The 20,442-nt window shown below is 45.8% G+C and overlaps 1 protein-coding gene across 1 annotated transcript in view; it reads left to right on the top strand.

Annotated features, from left to right (window-relative positions):
* ITGA11 (integrin subunit alpha 11) overlaps positions 1 to 20,442 on the top strand; it is a 90,035-nt gene that overhangs the window by 41,878 nt on the left and 27,715 nt on the right. Inside the window, exons 7-19 of the mRNA XM_081888419.1 lie at positions 792 to 940; positions 2,729 to 2,873; positions 4,589 to 4,754; positions 5,443 to 5,513; positions 8,476 to 8,620; positions 9,936 to 10,084; positions 12,048 to 12,188; positions 14,118 to 14,321; positions 16,601 to 16,731; positions 17,169 to 17,335; positions 17,944 to 18,086; positions 18,619 to 18,729; positions 19,906 to 19,991. Coding sequence (XP_081744545.1) covers positions 792 to 940; positions 2,729 to 2,873; positions 4,589 to 4,754; positions 5,443 to 5,513; positions 8,476 to 8,620; positions 9,936 to 10,084; positions 12,048 to 12,188; positions 14,118 to 14,321; positions 16,601 to 16,731; positions 17,169 to 17,335; positions 17,944 to 18,086; positions 18,619 to 18,729; positions 19,906 to 19,991 — 1,808 coding nt within the window. The remainder of the gene's footprint in view (positions 1 to 791; positions 941 to 2,728; positions 2,874 to 4,588; positions 4,755 to 5,442; positions 5,514 to 8,475; positions 8,621 to 9,935; positions 10,085 to 12,047; positions 12,189 to 14,117; positions 14,322 to 16,600; positions 16,732 to 17,168; positions 17,336 to 17,943; positions 18,087 to 18,618; positions 18,730 to 19,905; positions 19,992 to 20,442) is intronic.

The following is a 20,442-nucleotide window of genomic DNA, read 5'->3' on the forward strand; positions in this document are numbered from 1 at the left end:
AGGTTACAGACTCCACTAACCCAGAAATAGCACCTCGGGTTAAGAACTTTGCTTCAGGATGAGAAGAGAAATTGTGCGGTGGCAGTATGGCGGCAGCGGGAGGCCCCATTAGCTAAAGTGGTCTTCAGGTTAAGAACCGTTTCAGGTTAAGAACATACCTCTAGAACCAATTAAGTACTTAACCCGAGGTACCACTGTACCAGTTGCTGGAAACGGCAGGAGAGGAAGGTGCTCTTATGTTTGAATCCTGCTTGCCAGTTTCCCCCAGGCATCTGGTTGGCCTCTGTGAGAACAGGATGCTGAACTACATGGGCCACTGAAGTGGTCCAGCAGGTTCTTCTTATGTTCTTATCACAGGCATAATATGTGCACCATATCGGATGTAGAATCATAGGACTGTAGAGTTGTAAGGATTGTATGGTCCAGCTCCCTGCAATGCGGGAATAAGAGCTAAATGCAGAAATCGTGTGTACAGTATAAGACTGCCTGTTAAAATAAATCACGACAGGTTTGTTCAGAAACTGGAGCTTGTTAACGTGTCGTGCATTATTCTCATAGCAATCTGTGCTATTAAGCACTTCATTATGCTAAATATGTATTGTATTAATGTTGTATCAACATATATTAAAGCCGGTGTAACCAGTTATTGTTGGGCTTTAGCCTAAGCCAGCATGACTATTGGTCAAAGATGATGGGTATTGTAGTCCAGCAACATCCAGAGGGCCTCATATTGGCTACCTTTGCCTTAAAGGATCCACAAACCATGTGCTCCTTCTTTTCCCCCATTCCAGGTTGGAGTCGTCCAGTATGGAGAAGATGCCGTGCATGAGTTCCATCTGAATGACTACAGGTCTGTGAAGGATGTGGTGGAAGCTGCCAGGCACATTGAGCAGAGAGGGGGCACAGAGACCCGGACGGCCTTTGGGATAGAATTTGCTCGGTGAGCAATGTGGGACAACCGGCTTCAGATAACCAACATGCTTAAGTCTAATTAGTGCATGAAGGGGTTAATACCATAAAGTAAGCTGCCCTGCCAGGCTTAGCCAAGACACTCTCCATCACTGTGGGAGCAAGATAATCAAGCTTATTTTTACCTTGATGAACTCAACCTCTCTTGTGTTCCTGGACTTTCACCACTGTGAACTTTCACCACTGTAACTAAGCCAAGTTTTACTGCCTGCGCAACTTTTTCTGAATGCCCATGAATCTGACCTTTAGAGGATTTGTAAGTAAACCATGTGTAACTTGCCAAATATGTGGTATTTCTTTATGCTAGGGGAAGAGGAAAGCTCTGGAACTCACAAGGGCATATTTTAAAGATCTAACAACCTATATTTCCACTCTTTACTTTTCTGCATATTTTGTGATTTTAAATCTCTGCTGGGGTTCTCTCACTGAAGAGTACTTGCTCCAAACCTGGATCTTGGCATCCAGGAAGTCTCCTTTCTATATACCTATTTTTCTCCTTCAAGATCTCCCAAAGGACTTTATTGTGCATGGCTGGTATCTTTTTGTATTCATGAGGTTAAAGGTAAAGGGACCCCTGACCATTAGGTCCAGTCGCGGACGACTCTGGGGTTGCGGCGCTCATCTCGCTTTATTGGCCGAGGGAGCCGGCATACAGCTTCCGGGAGGTCATGTGGCCAGCATGACTAAGCCGCTTCTGGCAAACCAGAGCAGCACACGGAAATGCCGTTTACCTTCCCACCGGAGCGGTACCTATTTATCTACTTGCACTTTGACATGCTTTTGAACTGCTAGGTTGGCAGGAGCAGGGACTGAGCAATGGGTGCTCACCCCGTCGCGGGGATTCGAACTGCCGACCTTCTGATCAGCAAGTCCCTTTACCTTTCCCTTTCCCTTACGTAATGAATAGTTGTATGTTGCCTTCACTTGGTATGCTCACTTTACCCGAATATATGCACTTTAGTACACAGCACCTGACTGGAGAACTGCAGTGTGGTATAACGGCTAGAGTCCTGGACTAAGACCTGGGAGGCCAGGGTTCAAATCCCCACTCTACCATGAAACTCATTGGGTGTGCCCTTGGGGGCCGGTGACAGCCTCTCAACCAAACCTACCTCACAGGGTTGTTGTGAGGGTTAAACGAGTAGAACCACATATGCCATCTTGAGCTCCTTGCAGGAAAAGGTGGGGATATAAATGCAATGAAATAAAGAAATAAATATAACAAATCAGAATTCTCCCCCATCCCTAGATATAAGGCAACTTTGGCATGCTTTGGTTCTGAAACATTCAATTCAACCTACAGTGGTACCTCGGGTTACATACGCTTCAGGTTACATACGCTTCAGGTTACACACTCCGCTAAGCCTGAAATAGTGCTTCAGGTTAAGAACTTTGCTTCAGGATGAGAACAGAAATCGTGCTCCGGCGGTGCGGCGGCAGCAGGAGGCCCTATTAGCTAAAGTGGTGCTTCAGGTTAAGAACAGTTTCAGGTTAAGAACAGACCTCCAGAACGAATTAAGTACTTAACCCGAGGTACCACTGTAATAGAAATGGTTCCTTAAAGATCTTGGACAATCTCTTTCTCACTTTTGTCTCTCATTCGCCATGTTTCTCCTCAAGATGCTTCTTCAGCCCTTTAAAAAATCTCCATAGAAACCAGACCAGCCATTGTGAACATGTTGTGATATTCACACTTCATCTGCAAAGGAAACTTCCGCAGAACTGAAATGTTAACTCCCCATAATCTCTTGAATTTCAGCACAGAGGCGTTTCAGAAAGGCGGGCGCAAGGGCGCCAAGAAAGTGATGATTGTCATCACAGACGGAGAATCACATGACAGCCCCGACCTCGAGAAGGTGATTGAAGGCAGCGAGAAAGATAATGTCACCAGATACGCTGTTGCGGTGAGTCTCCTTTTGGCACCACCTACTGGGAGCTTTGGCCAAAATTGCTCCAGAGTGAATGTAGAGTCAGGATCGGGCTCTCCACCGGTGAAACCATCAGTGCTGGTTTTCAGACATTCTGCTTTTGAGGATCGCAATTGACATTTACTTGACTGTCAGAGAAACCCTGGATCTTGCAGAGTTTTCTGGAGTGTGTTCAGAGGTGCACTCTGGGAGCCAAACTATGTGTTACGCTCAATGCATATCTGGCAGTTCCATCTCAGTTTTCCCTTTCATTAATTACACATAGTGGGGTGTTGTTATTACAGTGGTACCTCGGGTTACATACGCTTCGGGTTACATACGCTTCAGGTTACAGACTCCGCTAACCCAGAAATAGTACTTCAGGTTAAGAACTTTGCTTCAGGATGAGAACAGAAATCGTGCTCCAACGGCAGCAGCAGGAGGCCCCATTAGCTAAAGTGGTGCTTCAGGTTAAGAACAGTTTCAGGTTAAGAACGGTCCTCCGGAATGAATTAAGTACTTAACCCGAGGTACCACTGTATTATAAAGGGCAGGGAGGCAATGGTTGCTATTGCACATAATGCTAAGCTATGGTTGCTCAACGAACCATGAGTCACTGCACTGAAAAGCAAACAAGCCATGCTTTTCCCCCTCCAAAGTTTGGCTTGCTTACAGTCTCTCCTTGCCTGAACCCTCTGTAGCTTGGTGAGCATCCAGGGCGAACTGGGCGAACAAACCCTAGCTAAGCAAGGCTGTTTGGTTCAGAGCTACAGTAATACCAAACCATCGTTAAAACAAGCCACACTTTTGTGATCCAGCAACATCATGGTCTTGCCAGAAAACAAACCACGTTTGAGGCTGGGTTCAGACTTTCAAAGAAACCTCACTTAGGCTAAACAAACCATGGCTTAGCATTCCCCCCCCCCCCGACATAGAAGTACCGTACTTTTCCTTGTATAAGACGAGGGTTTTTTCTTCAAAAAGTATGTCAAAAATTGGCAGTTGTCTTATACATGGGTAGTGGATCTGGGGGACTTGGAATTGGTTGGTGCTCCGACCCGGAGATTGTTAGTGGTTATCGGGTGCATTATTGATGGCTGTGGAAAGGGCTGTTGTTGATTGGCTGCCATTGCAGCAAATGGGCGGGCAATTGGCTGCTTCTGCCGGTGAGGGAACAGGTTTTGAGATGCGTGTGAGAAGCAGCGTAGCTCAGGCAGGTGAGTGATTTTCGGCAATCCTCCCTTAAAAAAGCTCATCAACGCTGGGCAATCTCCCCCCATTTTCTTAATTTTGAGTCCTCAAAAATAGGGGGCATCTTGTACATGGGGGCGTATTATACACGGAAAAATACGGTAAGTTCATTTTGGTGCCAAAGGTATAGCAGACACATGGCATTGCTTGTAGAAGTCCCCAGTTTTTATCCCTATCATTTCTAGTTTTAAAGCATTAGGGATAGCAGGCTTGAAAAGGTCTTCTTCCTATAGGAGCCACTCCTAGTAGACCTGAGGTGGGCAGATTCAGCTCTTTAGTGCTGGAAAAGCCAACTGACATTTGTTCTAATTCATTGGTAAAGAATGGGTTTCTCTGAGGGAAAGCAATGAGACGAGCGGAAATCTGGATGAGCCCTTAACCTCGCACTGGAATGTTCTTGACAAATGCCTTTCATTCTGCGGAAAAAAATATGAGGCACATCTTTTTGCTTTCTAATACAGGTTCTTGGCTATTATAACAGAAGAGGGATCAACCCTGAAGCCTTCCTGAAAGAAATCAAATATATAGCGAGTGACCCAGATGAAAAACACTTTTTTAATGTCACTGATGAAGCTGCTCTCAAAGATATCGTGGACGCTCTGGGGGAAAGGATTTTCAGCTTGGAAGGTGAGCTGCAGAGTTTGCTACTGCCTCAAGTTTCTCCATCTCACCTGTCCCACTTTTGAAAGGCAGGTCACGCTAGTCAGTCCTTTTGCAGAAATGTGCATATTGGGCACAGTTGCATGCAAACATGTGTTTCCCTAAAACACCAATGAATTTTTATAAGGGCTTTAAAAATAATAATAAAACCCTCTAACTGTTGCAGAAATGTGGAGGACTAAATTTGAGACAGCTCTTACCCTCAGAAATATTTAGTCTCTTCCTAATGTTTAGTCAGAATTTCCTTTCTTGTCATTTGACTCTGTTGGTTCAAGTCCTACCCTCCAGAACAGCATAAAAGAAGCTTGCTCTATCTTCCACCTGACATGACAAGTATTTGAAGGTGGCTGTCCTGTCACCTCTCAGTCATGAGAGGTGAAGCTGTGAAGTTATGTGGAAGTTTGTTCCAGATTTCAGAAAGCATAGGTTAAATTTTGATTCATGCAAGTTCGCCAGTGTTCTACTTCCTGTTCTGTCAATTCCAGACGCCTAATTCCCCAAACTGTAGAAATTAATGCTGTAAAATTATGCTGGGAAGCGGTAGTTCATTATTATTATTTTTTCCTTTCCCATTGTCCCTATTTGGCATCTGACTGTTTTTTCCCCATGGAAGGTGTCTGACAATTCCTGAAATGCCTTTCCCTTTTGTCTGCAGGCACCAACAAGCATGAGATATCCTTTGGCCTCGAAATGTCCCAGACGGGATTTTCATCCCATATTGTGGAAGTGAGTGAATAACACTCTTGTTTTTGTCATTTCCCCACCATGATTCATGTGGCTTTGGCATGTGGCTTTGGCATGCGGAGAGCTTTTCGGTTGTGATGGATGGGGGCATCTAAAGGCCCATGTATGGTAGCAGATGATACCTGGATTATTTATGCACCCAAAGCTGGAAGCCACTGAGAATTCTCAGCTCCTCCGTGGGCCAAAAAAGCTGATTTCCTGATGCAATTTGAAACAAAAGCATTGAGCGAAGGGCCAGGAATGTTCAGATATGTTTTCATTTAGCTCCTCATGGAAAGTGATCCCAAGGAATGGCTCCTCCATTTCTGAGAATGTGTTGACTGAAAATTTAGATGAAGCCATTTTTAGTATATATTTTTGCCATCTCTGGACTGGATTGTTCTTGGCAGCATGGACAAGACTTCCTAAGACTGACTCTCCTATGAAGCAGCAGGTTATGAGAGACTTGAAGTGGCAAGAAATGGTTGGACGTTGAAGTTAATAGAAAAACAAATCACAAGGGGCAGGGAGTTGCCATTTGGATTTTCACGCATATGCATAAACCCACACCATACATGTCTTTAATCCTGGGAACTGCAATTTACCTACCACAGAGCAAACAAACTACAGTTCCCAGGATTCTTTGGGGGAAGCCTAAATGTGCTCTAAATGTATGGTATGAGTGTACCCACAGATCCAAATGCCTGGAAGTTACTGAGAGTTTCTGGGAGTTGCGTCTCTTCCCCTTCTGCAAGGACTCAGGGAACAACTCTTGGTTCCTTCTATGTAGCTGCTTGACATGCAAAAAAACCCCCAGTAGGTGCATTCCAGTTTCCATGCTAGACAAAGCCACATCTGTTGAATCTCTGCCTACACTACTGCTGCTGAAGACACAGGAGTTCTGGCCATAATGAAAGAAACAGTGACAGCCTTACTCTCAGCCTATGGTAGTTTTTGGCCAGAAGGGGAGCTTTGATTATAAATTGATTTACTATGCTCTTTTCACAAGGACTGAGCTGATGCTGGTGGGGATTTTTTTCCCTGGTGTGTGTTTTTTCTAGAGTTGCACTGCCAAAATTGACAAGTCTGGAGGAACTGGCAGGTCTCAGAATATTTCACTTGCTGACTTGGCAGAGGCTTCCTTGCACATTCCCAGAGCTCCTTTAAATACTGGAAGCTTCTCTTGCTGTAGCTAAAATGCAGATTATAAGCCAATGTGCTGGACGGTTTTAAATAACAATACCAAAAGCGATGCCAGCGGTTGAATGCCAAGGGAAGCTGTGCGGGTGGCTGTTCCTTGTGAGGGACAGAGACCAGGACACACAAGAGCCAAGAAGATGTCTAGGAAACTGCCAAAATGCTCCCAAAATTACACATCAATTGCCTAATATTCCGGCCATCAATGATTCAGCATCTAATTTAGGACTTATCAACAATGATCTTTCCTCTGCTCTTTCCAGGCAAAGTCCACAGTTCAAAGCTCCATGTCTGTGCACCCTTTTTTATTGATCTGGAGCTTTCCCCACAAATAACTGCTCTTTAAAGCTGAATTGGAGCAAAAGGCAATTATGGAAAACCCGAAGTGATGTTTGCTCTGATTGAATGTTAAGGAGCGGGTTTTCATGGGGGAAGTTCGGGGGGGGGGAGCATTCAGACACAAAGCTTTAAAGCTCAAACCAGTGTGGATAAGCTCTTTATTGCAGCAATGGCCTAACACACACCAACATGCTCAGGAAGATGAGCTCTACCACATACAAAGAATTTCCCAGAATTGCCTGTTAGAAAAATTCAGCACACACACTTTATACCATAATTCCCCACCCTATTCTGTATGCAATTCTAAATCTCTAGATAGAAGAAAGGTAGAAAATGAATAAAGTTTGAGGATAGCGATATGGATAGGGGTGCGAATTGATTCAGTTCATATCTGAAAGCAACCCTACATACCGTATGTTCCGGCATATAAAATGACTTTTTAATCCCTGGAAAATCACCCCAAAAGTTGGGGGTTGTCTTATACACTGGGTATACGCGTTGGGAAGGAGGAGAGGGAGCTGGTGAGCAGAGGCACCCTTTGTGCCGCCGCTCCTCCTCCCTCCCCACAGAAGGGGACACGGAAAGTCCTTCTGAGCATGGCACTCGCCCGCCCACCAAACGCCTTGCCTCGGGCTGCTGCTGCTGTAATGGCAGAGGCAGTGGAGGGAGGTGCGCTCTGCCCCTGGCGGCGCTCAGACTCTATAACTCTAAAACTCTAAAACTGAACAGCAGTTGAACATCCCAGTCACCTAATACACAGGAAACTATGGTAATTTAGACGAATCAAACCACACTTCTCTTAATTTTGCAATGCAGTTCTTTAGTCAAGTAATCTGTGCAAAAATGCATATGCTAGGGTAAAGTGTGCTCAAAGAGGCATATATTTGTGGAAATAGCATACAAAAATACATTATATTAGGAATTGCTTTGCAACAAATGTGTAGACAGTTTTAGGAGAAAATTTCACTGAAATTCTGGTGCTTTCTTGTGTCACATCCGGAGGCGAGATCTTTAGCACATAGAAATGTCAAATTTGTCTCTGTGTGTGTATGCCCCAAGCATACATGTACAAATATCTTAGGGCTCATTCATACTTGTACTTGACCCATTTTCGATCATACTGTGTACCAATTAATTCCCCTGGTTTGAGAGCTTTTCTCATTGTTCCATGGCTGCCGCTTGCAAAAATCCATTTTTATCCATTAAATCAGATCTTATCAGACACTCCAGAGGGAAATTTGGCATAAGTGAGCTTTAAATCAGCGGGTAAAATGGGATTTTTGCAAGACACAGCCAGGGAACAACAAAGAAAGCTCTTGGACCCTGGGGGATTAATCAGTACACAATATAATCAAAATACAGCTCAAGCAAAAGTGTGGTTGAGCCCTTAGAAATTGCCAATAGCTCCTTTGTCTCCCCCCATGACCAGGATGGGATTTTGCTCGGAGCTGTGGGTGCCTACGACTGGAACGGAGCAGTCCTCAAGGAAACCAGTAGCGGCAAAGTCGTTCCTCACCGAGAATCCTACCTCCAAGAGTTCCCAGAGGAGCTGAAAAATCACGGAGCTTATCTGGGTAAGAGGAATCACCTCTTTTCAATTGCTAGGCAAGAGAAGTGGGTCAAGCTGGTTCACACAAGCAGTTCCTCCCTTCTGGACCTCAGACTATGCAATTGCTTAGGGAGGGGCTAAAATGTAAGCAGATCATGGTGTAGAGTGCACCAGTCTCTGGACTGTGGCAGGCATCTGAAGCAACAGTGCCAGGGAGATGAAGCTTGTGTGAATTGCATGATTCTTTGTCAGTTTATCCATTTGTTGTAAGAATTTATATCCTGCTTTTCTGTACTCAGTGACCAACAACACAGTGAAATAACATATCAAAAATATGACGAAAAAAGATAAGATGTAAAATGTATTAAACGGTAGTCAGTTATCATAGATATCATAAAATTAGTCCACCCCTCCCCCTGCAATGCAGGAATATGCAGCTGTCCCACGCGGGATTGAACCTGCAACTGGTGTTATCAGCATCATGCTTACCAGCTGAGCTACCCAGGCATTAAAGGTAAAGGGACCCCTGACCATTAGGTCCAGTCATGGCTGACTCTGGGGTTGCGGCACTCATCTCGCTTTATTGGCCGAGGGAGCCAGCGTACAGCTTCCAGGTCATGTGGCCAGCATGACTAAGCTGCTTCTGGCGAAACCAGAGCAGCGCATGCCCTTTACCTTCCCTCTGGAACGGTACCTATTTATCTACTTGCACTTTGATGTGCTTTTGAACTGCTAGGTTGGCAGAAGCAGGGACTGAGCAACGGGAGCTCACCCCGTCACGGGGATTCGAACCGCCGACCTTCTGATCGGCAAGTCCTAGGCTCTGTGGTTTAACCCACAGCGCCACCCACGTCCCTGTACTCAGTGCCTAAACTGGCCAACAACACAGTGAAATAACATATCAAAAATATTACAAAAAAAGATAAGATGTAAAATGTATTGAACGGTAGTCAGTTATCATAGATATCATAAAATTAGTCCACCCCTCCCCCTGAAATGCAGGAATATGCAGCTGTCCCACGCAGGATTGAACCTGCAACCGGCGTTATCAACATCATGCTCTAACCAACTGAGCTATCCAGGCGTAGGTGTTACAAAAGCCAGTAAACAGTGCATCAGAATAAAAAAAGGATGATCCAGGTTAAAACAAAATAAACCCACCAGGTTATAAGGCCAGATGAAATAGAAAATCTTTATCAGCTGGGTGGAAGGGTAAAGCTTTTAATGGAAGATGAGGCTGTCTGTGGCTGCTAGCAGGGCTGTTCTTGTGATTCCCTCTGCATAACCTGCTACCTTCTTTTCTGTCTGCCTTCCTGTCTTTCTGTCTGTGTGTGCTGCAGGTTACACCGTCACCTCAGTGGTGTCGACAAGACTTGACAGGATTTACGTCGCTGGAGCACCCCGCTTCAACCACACGGGGAAGGTTATCATTTTCACCATGCACACCAACCGGAATCTGACCATTCACCAGTCTCTGAAAGGAGAGCAGGTAAATTGGGCAAGGGGGGGGCATTGCTTTGGGGTTGCAGAAGATCTAATCAAGGCAGTTAGTCCAGTATGAAACTGATCATTTCACTATGGGTATATTCAAAGGTCCGTGCCTAGTCTTCAAGGACCGCCTCTTTCCATATGAACCTACCCACACCATGAGATCATCTGAGGCCCTCCTTTGTGTCCCCCCTCCTCAAGAGGTTCGGAGGGTAGGAGGCCTTCTCTGCAGTGGCTCCCTGTCTGTGCAATGCTCTCCCCAGGGAAGCTCACCTGGCGCCTTCATTATGCAACTTTAGGTGCCAGGCAAAAACCTTCCTTTTTAACCAGGCCTATGGTTAATCCGATTTACATCCTATGCCCTTTTAAAATGTGGGTTTTGGGGGCGGGGGTATTGGGTTGCTGTTCTTATTTTTATTAAGTATTTTTGTGGTATTTTGTGGTTTTATATCTTGATTTTATTCTGTGAACCGTCCTGAGGCCCCCAAGTATAGGGCTGCATATGAATTCAATGTAATAGTAGTAGTAGTAGTAGTAGTATGAGCATCCACTGCGACAATTCATAGAATCATAGAATTGTAGAGTTGGAGGGGACCCTGAGAATCATCTAGTCCATGCAGGACTATGCAGCTGTCCCATACAGGGATTGAACCTGCAAGCTTAGTGTTATCAGTACCATGCTCTAACCAACTGAGCTATCCATTTCCCATAAGCAGAACATAGAATCCAACATATGGAGAATCTCCAGTACCATTTTAAAGCAAAAAAACCCATCCTCATCCCCCTGTGACTGCAGAGAAATGTGTGGTCGTACTTCTGTACTAGCTCCTTCAAGAGGTTGATGGAGTATGGGTAGTGAATGCCATCCTTATGACCTCTTCTCCAAGGAATCCATTGTTGCCAGTGGCCATCGCTATTTGCTACAACAGGAACAGGGAATCATATTCAACCCAAGGGCCACATTCCATTCTGGGCAGCCTTCCGAGTGCCATGTCCCAATGGTGGGTGGGGCCAGAGGTAAAAGTGGGTGGAGCAACGCATGTAAATTTTGTGCTTGTGCAGTAGGCTAGTTTCAGCACTCACTCAGCCATTCCCCTCTCTGTAAGAGGCATTGCCAGAGATTAGGGGCACACTCTAGCCAGGCAAAACCGCTTGGGGAGTGAAGCAGGTGTGTGGCCTGGGGAGAGTTCTAGGGGCCAGATAGAGAGTCCTGAGGGGCCACATTCAACCCCTAGGCCTGGGGTTTCCCACCCCTCTCCTACACAAATGAGGCCCATAGGTACTTTAATTTTGAATTGATTTTAAAACGAATTGATTTTAGAATGCTGTGTTACTTTTATTGTTGTTAGCCGCTCTGAGCCCGGCTTCGGCTGGGGAGGGCGGGATATAAATAAAATTTTATTTTATTATTATTATTATTAATAATTTGCTAGTATAAGGCCTCTCGTCTCTTGGTTTCACTGGGTGACCTTGAGTTTTTGCATTTTCAGACACTTGGGACAGCCAAATGGGGTTAGACAGCAATGTCATATCTTCTAGATACCTCAGCATAGACACAATATTGTCTGTAAAGATGTTCCATCCTGGAGGTCAGTCAAGAAGCTGTGAGACTTGAAGATTGCATTTTACTTGCTGCAAATCAGCTTGGATCCTATCATAAATAAATTAATCATTCTCATCATAGTCTTTGGGCAAAAAAGGAATGAACTCAGGAAGCAGCATCATAGAGACAAGCCATGAGTCTGATCCTTAATCTTCCAGGATCAAAGTTTTGAGTCTGCCTTTCTTTGTTCCCGAGGGAGATGTCTAGACAAGGAGATGATAGATTGCTTCCGTTTCGAAATACCTCTCATTCCAACGGGATCATTAATTTCTCGGAAGCAATTGGAGATTTAAAGACACACAACACTCTAGCACTCGTACCATGCATGCACACATATGTCAATGTATTCTTTTTCCCCCAGATTGGTGCCTACTATGGAAGTGAAATCAATTCTGTAGATATTAATGGCGATGGTGTCACGGATGTTTTGTTGGTTGGAGCACCAATGTATTTCAGCGAAGGAAGAGAGAGGGGGAAGGTGTATGTCTACACCCTAAAAGAGGTAATTTACTTGGTCTTGTCCCCTACAAGCACAAAACAATTTAATAATTTGTTTACATTTCCCACCTCTTATAGGGGGAGGGCCATAGAGGCTCAGCAGCTGAACACCTGCTTGGGCTGCAGAAGGTTCCAGGTTCTATCCCTGGTATCTGCAGGTATGCCTTGAAGAGAGCCCTGCTGGAGAGCTGCTGCGAGTCAGTGTGGACAGTACTGAGCTAGATGAACCAATGATCTGACTCCATATAAGGCAGTTTCCTATGTTGGTTCTAAAATTAATTGCCAAAATGGGGAAAGGCCTTAGCTCAGTGGCAGAATATCTGCTTCACATGAAAAAAGTCCAAGGTTCGATCCCCGGTATCGTGAGAATGTCAAACTGGACATGACTTTAGTTTCACTTATACAATTAATGTACAATGTAATTTATACAGTTGCATAATTAAATTTGGGTTGCCATATGTTCAATTTCAATGGCAGAAGTGTCTGGGGGAGATTTCCAAAAAGCAGCTTATTTCTCAAAAATAGCTGAACCAATTTGGCCTTTTTCTAAAACAAGCTCAACAACTTAGGGAAATTTCTCTTAAGAAAGCTCAACGATTTGTTTGTGTGTGGCTTTTCACTTCTTGAAATGTGGCAGCCCTAATTAATTTTAATGATGTAAATAGCAAACCAGGGAAGCTTGAGCGGAAGGAGAGGAGAAATCAAATACTTTCTCTCCCTGCTGCAGTCCTGACAAAAATTGCCTCTCCAAAGGTCCTGTTTGCATGTCAAGGGAAACTTCCCCGGGCACCAATGAAGGCTTCCCTTCAAAGGCAAATAGTGTTTTTAGAGATAGCAGGGGCAGAAAAGCTTGAGCACCCTCTCTCCACCCTCTCACTCCAAGTCCTGAGGGTGCTTAAGCTTCCCTACATCAATAACATTTACCATATTTTTCGCTCCATAAGGTATACCTGACCATAAAGCGCACCTAGTTTTTAGAGCTTCTCGGGGCTGCCGGGGGAAGCCTGGGTCCCCCCCCCCGCCCTAAAGAGCAAAGCCAGCGGGATCTCGCTCGCTGTCCTGGCTTCTTTTTTAGCCACACGCAGATTCTCCAGCCGGGAGAGGCTGCACACAGCTATGGCAGAAGCCAAGACAGCCAGTGGGATGGATCCCGCTCGCTGTCCTGGCTTCCTCTTTATGGCAATTCCCCCACCTCCCACAAAAGCCCACAGGAGCCGTGCACTCTTTAAGGAGCACACGGCTCCTGCAGGCTTTTCTACGAGGAGGGAGAAGGGACTGACTGGCCGCATCGGTCCCTTCTCCCTCCTGGGCGAAAGCCCGCAAGAACCATGCGGAGCTTGTGTGTGGCTCTTGGAGGCTTTTCCTGCCTGCCTCCCCCCTGCATTTGCTCCATAAGACGCACACACATTTCCCCTTACTTTTTAGGAGGGAAAAAGTGTGTCTTATGGAGCGAGAAATACGGTATATAAAATAGGAACAAAAGAAGAGTCTTCTGGATTGGGCCAATGCCTTGTTTTGTCCAGCATCCTTTTCTCACAGTGGCCAACCAGATGCGAGCAGGACCTGAGAGCAACAGCAATTCTCACCACTTGTGATTCCCAGCATCTGGCATTCAGGGACTCACTGCCTCCAACAGGGAGGGAAAGCATAGCCGTTGTGGCTACTTCATCCATTCAACTAAGAGCTTACATTGGTAGAATGAGTATTTGGTTTCCTTTCCTCTTTCCATCCCTTATCAAACAATGCCAATTGTTGTTTTGCTCTCTTTTTCTGCCAGCTACCTTTACATATTGCATAACGGTGAATCGTTTTTCTGCCCAGACTGAACTGTCGGATTTCTCTCTCTCCGCAGAGTTGCTTATTTGGGGGCATTTGACAGAAAAAAACACAATGTCTGTGGGCGTGGGTGATATATAAGCTCTTTTCTTCAAAGGATCGATTTGTTTCCAATGGGACTCTGGAAGATTTGCCAGGCTACCAGAACTCCAGGTTTGGCTCCTGCATAGCTGCCGTCTCCGATTTGAATCAGGACTCCTACAACGATGTCGTTGTGGGAGCCCCGCTTGAAGATGAGCATCAGGGAGCAATATATATCTTCCATGGCTACAAGGAAAACCTCGTGCGGCAATATAAGCAGGTAGAGTTCCCATGTAGGGTGAAGGCAAGAAGACATTTCTTTAAAATGACCAAAGAATACATTTTTCTGAGGAAAAATTCTGAGATTTTTTTTTCCTTCCTCTGACCTCAGAAAAAGAAGGCCACTGTACAGAATGTTCTCTGAATATTATCCACCATATTTTTTTTGTGTGGCAGCCACCATTCCTCTGTAGCAGCCAGGCTCATGCAGCCGGGGGGAGGGGCACATGGGTACATTTGCCCAGGGCCTCAGAGGGCTAAGATGCTTGGGGTGCCCCACCAGGGACCAGTTGCTTTTTTGTTTGTGTTTATAACTTTATTCTAACAAGACTGCTGTCCCGGGTCTCAGACAAGCTCTGCATGGGCCTAGTGGCAGCCTCTCTCTGGTTTATCCAGTGGTGAAGGAAGGCTCTCCGGCACCCGGAGTGGGGTGTTGAGGGGCAGGGCGAACCACCCACAGGGGCAAGGCAAACCGCCCAGTGGCACATGCGCAGCGTCGATACGGATGGCACATGCGCGGTGCCAATATAGATGGCACTTGAGCAACGCCCATAACGACAGCACACGCATGTCCTCAGCCTCCCTACAGTGAGTGTAGCCCTTGGCCGCCTGCCATTTTGTCACCCCCCCCTCAGGGTGACCCCCGGGGTGGACTGCCGCCCCCCTTCCTACGCCCCTGGGTGTATCTGGCTTCTTCACTATACATCTTTTGGCGAACGCTGAAGAGGTACCTCTTTTTACCCTGGCGTTTACCTGGGATGGGTGTTTTCAGGGTACACGCTATTCTGGTAATTACAGCTGCAAATATAACATTTTAAGTGTGTTTTAAATGCATTATACTGTGACACGAGATGGTGATGGTGAGCTTATGGCAAATTCAAAATATTTTTCAAAACGCTTTAAGGAAAAGCATTTTCACAGTGTTTTTTAATGTGTGTCTAAAGTCCACCTTAATCTGTTTTAACTGTTTTTAATTATGAAATTTAAATTGTGAATTGTGACCTCCTGGTGAATAAATTTAATCATCCTCATTCCAATGTGCTAGAATGAAGCTAAGCCTGGGGCCTTGTGGAGGATGCAAAATGGTGGCCAGGCTGCCAACATACTTGCTGTTATAGAATTGTAGAATTGTAGGGTTAGGAGGGACTCAAAGGGTCATCTCTCTTGCGTGTACCCAAACAGAAAGGAATGCAAGATAACACCGGTCCTGAAAGTCCTACATTGGCTTCCAGTATGTTTCCGAGCACAATTCCGAGCACAAGTGTTGGTCCTGACCTTTAAAGCCCACCCTGTGGAATGCCCTCCCATCAGATATCAAGGAAATAAACAACTATCTGACTTTTAGAAGGCGGCCCTGTTTAGGGAAGTTTTTAGTGTTTGATGTTTTATTCTGTTTTTAATCTGTTGGGAGCCCCCCATAGTGGCTGGGGAAACCCATCTAGATGGGCAGGGTATAAATAATAAATATGTTGTTGTTGTTGTGCCAATGTGGTGGGGCAGTGCAGTGCGCCAGCCCTCCTGACAGCAGAGTCGCTGCTGCTTACCTGGATGGTGTGGAGGCAAGGCAGGAAGGCAGCAAAGGTCAGGGCATCAACAGTGTGAGTGTCAGATTGGTCCCTCCTGCATTCCTGTCCACACAGCCCTGACCTCGCCTTTGCATCATCCCAGCTAAGCAGCAGTGGCACAACCTCAGCAAGCTGGCAACTCCTACCAACACTCTTAAGTACCTGCTGGATTATTTTGGGTACCCACCTGTCAGGGAACTGCCATCGGAGCCAGAGGCCGAGGGAAGGCTCCAGAGGGATGCCGGAGAGGGTCCCAGTAGGGAGAGAGGCAGCCCATCTGCTGGGGAAGGAAATCAGCGTAGCACCAGTGGAGAAGGGGGGCAGATGGGGGAATCGGCGAGGGGGCTCCAGGACTCCTCGCCGGAGACCAGCGGGGAGAGCACGGGTCCCACACCCACCCTGCGCAGAAGACTTCCGTGCAGGGAGAGTAGGAGGAGACTCGGCATCAAAGAACTTCTTTGCTGGAAGAAGTTCAAGAAACGCCCACTGACGGATTCTGCCAGCGATTGAGACAGCCACGGATGGGTGGCTGTCCGGACAGAAAGGGTTCACTCAGGTAACCCAGCCAGGTGTGGCGACAACTTACGCACGAGCAACCCCTAGAACCATTACACCACCCTTGCGAGAGAGAAAATGTGAAAACATGCCATCACTTTCGTACGGCGTCTCTTTGCAGCAGGATGCTGAACAGGATTCTCCTCTTGTCGTTTTTCAGAGAATTACGGCAGCTGAAATTTCTCCAGGCTTAATGTATTTTGGATGCAGCATCCATGGCAGCTTGGACCTGAATGAAGACAGGCTTGTGGACCTCGCCGTTGGCTCACTGGGAAATGCTGTATTATTATGGTTTGTTATGGAAGATTTATGGCTGGTGGGGCTACTTTTCAGAGCAGGACTTTGTTTGTCGAATCTGACTGCTGGAAGATTTGGGGCAGATAAAAAGCAAGCCCTTTTTCACACAGTGCATTGTTAACTACGGCACTTGCTTCCATTGGAGGCAGTGATGGTCACCAACCCTGCCTCACGTTGAGAAAGGGCCAAGGGGGTCTTTCTTCAGAGGGAGGCATTCTGGACAAGGTGGCTAGGAAAGTGCCTGTACCACTGCTGTTTTACCACAGCAGACAGAAGTGCTATTCAAATTTATGTAAAAATGTAAAATTAAATTACTTTACTTGATCTACTCAAATTTAGGTTACTTTAAACTCTGACCCACACATCTGAATTGGTAATTGAATTTCCGGGTTGGCTCAGGATATCATCAAACTTTTCCTCTTCTCCACAAGGTCCCGCAGTGTGGTACGGATCAATGCCAGCCTCAGGTTTGAGCCATTCAAGATCAACATCTTCAACAAGGACTGCACTCGGAACGGGAAGGACGCCACTTGCCTGTCTGCATTTCTTTGCTTCACTGCCATTTTCCTCTCGGCTCATTTTCAGACGGCAAGCGTGAGTAAGTGGAGAGCCCAGATTTCTGTCTAGATTTGCTCTCCCCACAAGGTGACAGTGCCCTACCCTCTCCAAAACTGCTCTTCAGAGAGACTTGGGGGTGTATCTAAGGCAGCACTAAGTTATACCAACATAGAGGTCTGCTTCTTCCACTGGCAAAATGTTTTGTGCCATTGGAGCCATCTAGCTCAAGAGAAAGCATAAACAAGTTTCTGGTAACTTGGGACTCAGCTACATTAGTCAAAATACAGCATTATGAATGCATTATAACATTGCGACACCAGATGGCGATGTAGAGCTGAAATCACAACTCAGTGATATTTTCAATTGTGATGTGAGCTTTACAACAGGTTTTTTGTAGAGCGATTTTTATAGCTGTGTAGATCCAGCCTTGGTTGCGCAGTGCATTTCTGCTAGCACAACTGTTGTGTTGGATCCTTCTGTTGCGCAACATTAAAACTGCAATAATATGCAGCTGTCCCTTACAGGGATTGAACCTGCAACCTTGGCATTATCATCAGCACCACACACTATACCAACTAAGCTATCTGCTAAACTATGGTTGTGTAATTCACTATGCATGTGCAAATCATTTTGAACCAATCATTTCAGCACTGAATTACAACATCACCATTGACGAGCGACGGTATATCCCACGAGCCCATCTGGATGAGAATGGAGACAGGCTCACCCACAAGACGGTTACATTGTTTGCAGGGCAAGAATGGTGTGATAAGCTGAATTTTCATGTCTTGGTATGTGCTCAAATCTCTAAAACTTGAATTTCCTTGCCAGAAAATGCAGTTTAGCAGTGGGGGGTGCAGGGGGGGCTGGCCGCATCGGGCACAACATCTGGGAGTTAGGGTTAGGGGGCGCAAATCCACGGGTTAGGGGGCACAAATTACTTGCCTTGCCCCGGGTGCTGACAACCCACGCTATGCCACTGCAGTTTAGTCTTGAGCGGTGCATTCAAAATACCAGTTCATTAGTGGACCCAGAAATGTTGCCTTATATGCCCAACTTTGTGTAACATCTCTTTGAAAAAATAATAATAATAATCATGCACCAACTACAGAAATGTTTATGAGCCACTGTGCTCACATATACCTGTTTAGGTGAGTTTCCCTTGAGACAATGTCTACTTGCCACGGGCAACCAAATTGCATGCCTTTTTACAACTCTGGTGAATAGTTAAGGAGAAACCTTTCCCGTTCAACTTATGCTTGCTGGGCCCTTGTTGCAAAAGTGAAAACTGAAGGTAATGGTGATTGCTTTCTCCTATCCTAGGACACAGCCGATTATGTGAAGCCAGTGACTTTCTCTGTCGATTATGCCCTGGGTAGCCCTGACAATGGACCGGTGATGGATGGCGGCTGGCCTACCTTGCTAAAAGTTGCTGTGCGTAACTGTCGTTACATTAGAGGGAAGGTGGAGAGGCAGCCTTGGAAACATTGCAGAGTATTTTGTCCATTGATCTGTTTGGGAACTTGTCCCTATAGGCCGTGTCCAAGAAATATTCAGGACAAGAGTTTGGCCTTCCAGGGCCAGGAGCCCAAGAGTAAGAGGATTGGGGGGAGGGCAGGTCAGTGAAGTATAGGGGGCAGAGGAATGTGGAAGAGCAGACCAGGAACCAAGGTGTGTTGTTTTTATTATTTTACTTATTTTTTACACTTATATTCTGCATTTCCTCCAAGGAGCTCAAAGTGGGTGTGAATGGCTCTCTTCCTCCCCCATTTCATCCACACAACAACCCTGTGAGGTGGGTTAGGATGAGAGGCAGTGACTGGCCCAAGGTCCACCCAGTGATTTTCTTGGTCGTGTGGGAATTTGAACCCTGGTCTTCCAGGTTCTAGTCTGACACTCTAACCACTACACCACACTGGATCCCCTGCATGTGGTTTGAAATTTGTATAAATCAAACAGTAATAACTTGCAAGGCTGCCTAAACATATGAAAGGAGGGGAAGCCTGTTGTTTATGGAAGCCACCTGGTCCTCATTTTTCAATCCAGACGCTGAGACGTATGAGCTAACTAAATTGCCTCTCTGGGCTTCACATATTGGTTGGGACAACCAGAAAGCCAGCAGATGTATTATGTGTGTGGTCAACCTTTCTGGCACAACATCAAATCGTATTGTTTCTATGGTTTTTTAAAAAGTATTGTTTCTATGGTTTTTTAAAAAGTATTGTTTCTATGGTTTTTTAAAAAGTATTGTATTGTAACTCAGGTTACCCAGAACTGCCAAGGGTACCTAGTTTATAGACATCTTCTTTATCCTTCCATATAAAAACCAGAGAATCCTCAGAGGCTTGCAGGGTGCCGGTGACCCAGGAGAGGGCCTGCTCTGTGGTGGCCCCCAAGCTGTGGAATGCCCTCCCCACAAAGTACAGCTTCTGGAGGATGCTGAAGATGCACCTCTTTACCCTGGCTTTTGACACTTGAGGATGCACATTTTTAGGACCCACCTTATTTTTTATGATTGTCAGTTGTTTTAAACTGTTTAAATGTTGTTACCTATCCTGGGAGCTTAGGGCGAAGGTTGGGAAATAAATACTTTTCCTTCTTGCCTCATAGGTACCTTTCTGGAACGGATGCAACGAGGACGAGCATTGCATCCCTAATTTGGTCCTTGATGCTAAAACTGATATCCCAACTGCCATGTGAGTAGCTCATCTGGAGTGAGAGGGATTTGGGAAATCAGATTACAGGGTTACCACTCTTAGAACAGGAGTGGGGAACCTTTGATGCTTCAAATGTTGCCATACTACAACTGCCATCAGCCCCAGCCAGCATGGCCCATGGCCAGGGAGGATGGGAATTGTAGTTCAGCAACACCAGAAGGCCCGAAGATTTCTCACACTTATTTTATAGGTTATTGTGATGTCATCCTGAATTTGGCCATTTCTTTTCCTCTTGTTTGCAGTACCTTTAGGGACAAAACAGAGCAGGGGAGGGGGGTTTGGCTGGGAACCAGATTGGGAACACAGATCGGAAGCACAGCATAGGATTTAGAGGACTCTGGCTACTTTTCTTTCAGAGTACAAGTGACAACAGCATTATAATTTTATTATTTGTTTGATTTCTGTTCCTCCAGTTGAAATCCATGGGTGG

Source organism: Podarcis melisellensis, assembly GCF_964234715.1.
Source record: "Podarcis melisellensis genome assembly, chromosome: 14".
Taxonomy (NCBI): Eukaryota; Metazoa; Chordata; class Lepidosauria; order Squamata; family Lacertidae; genus Podarcis; species Podarcis melisellensis.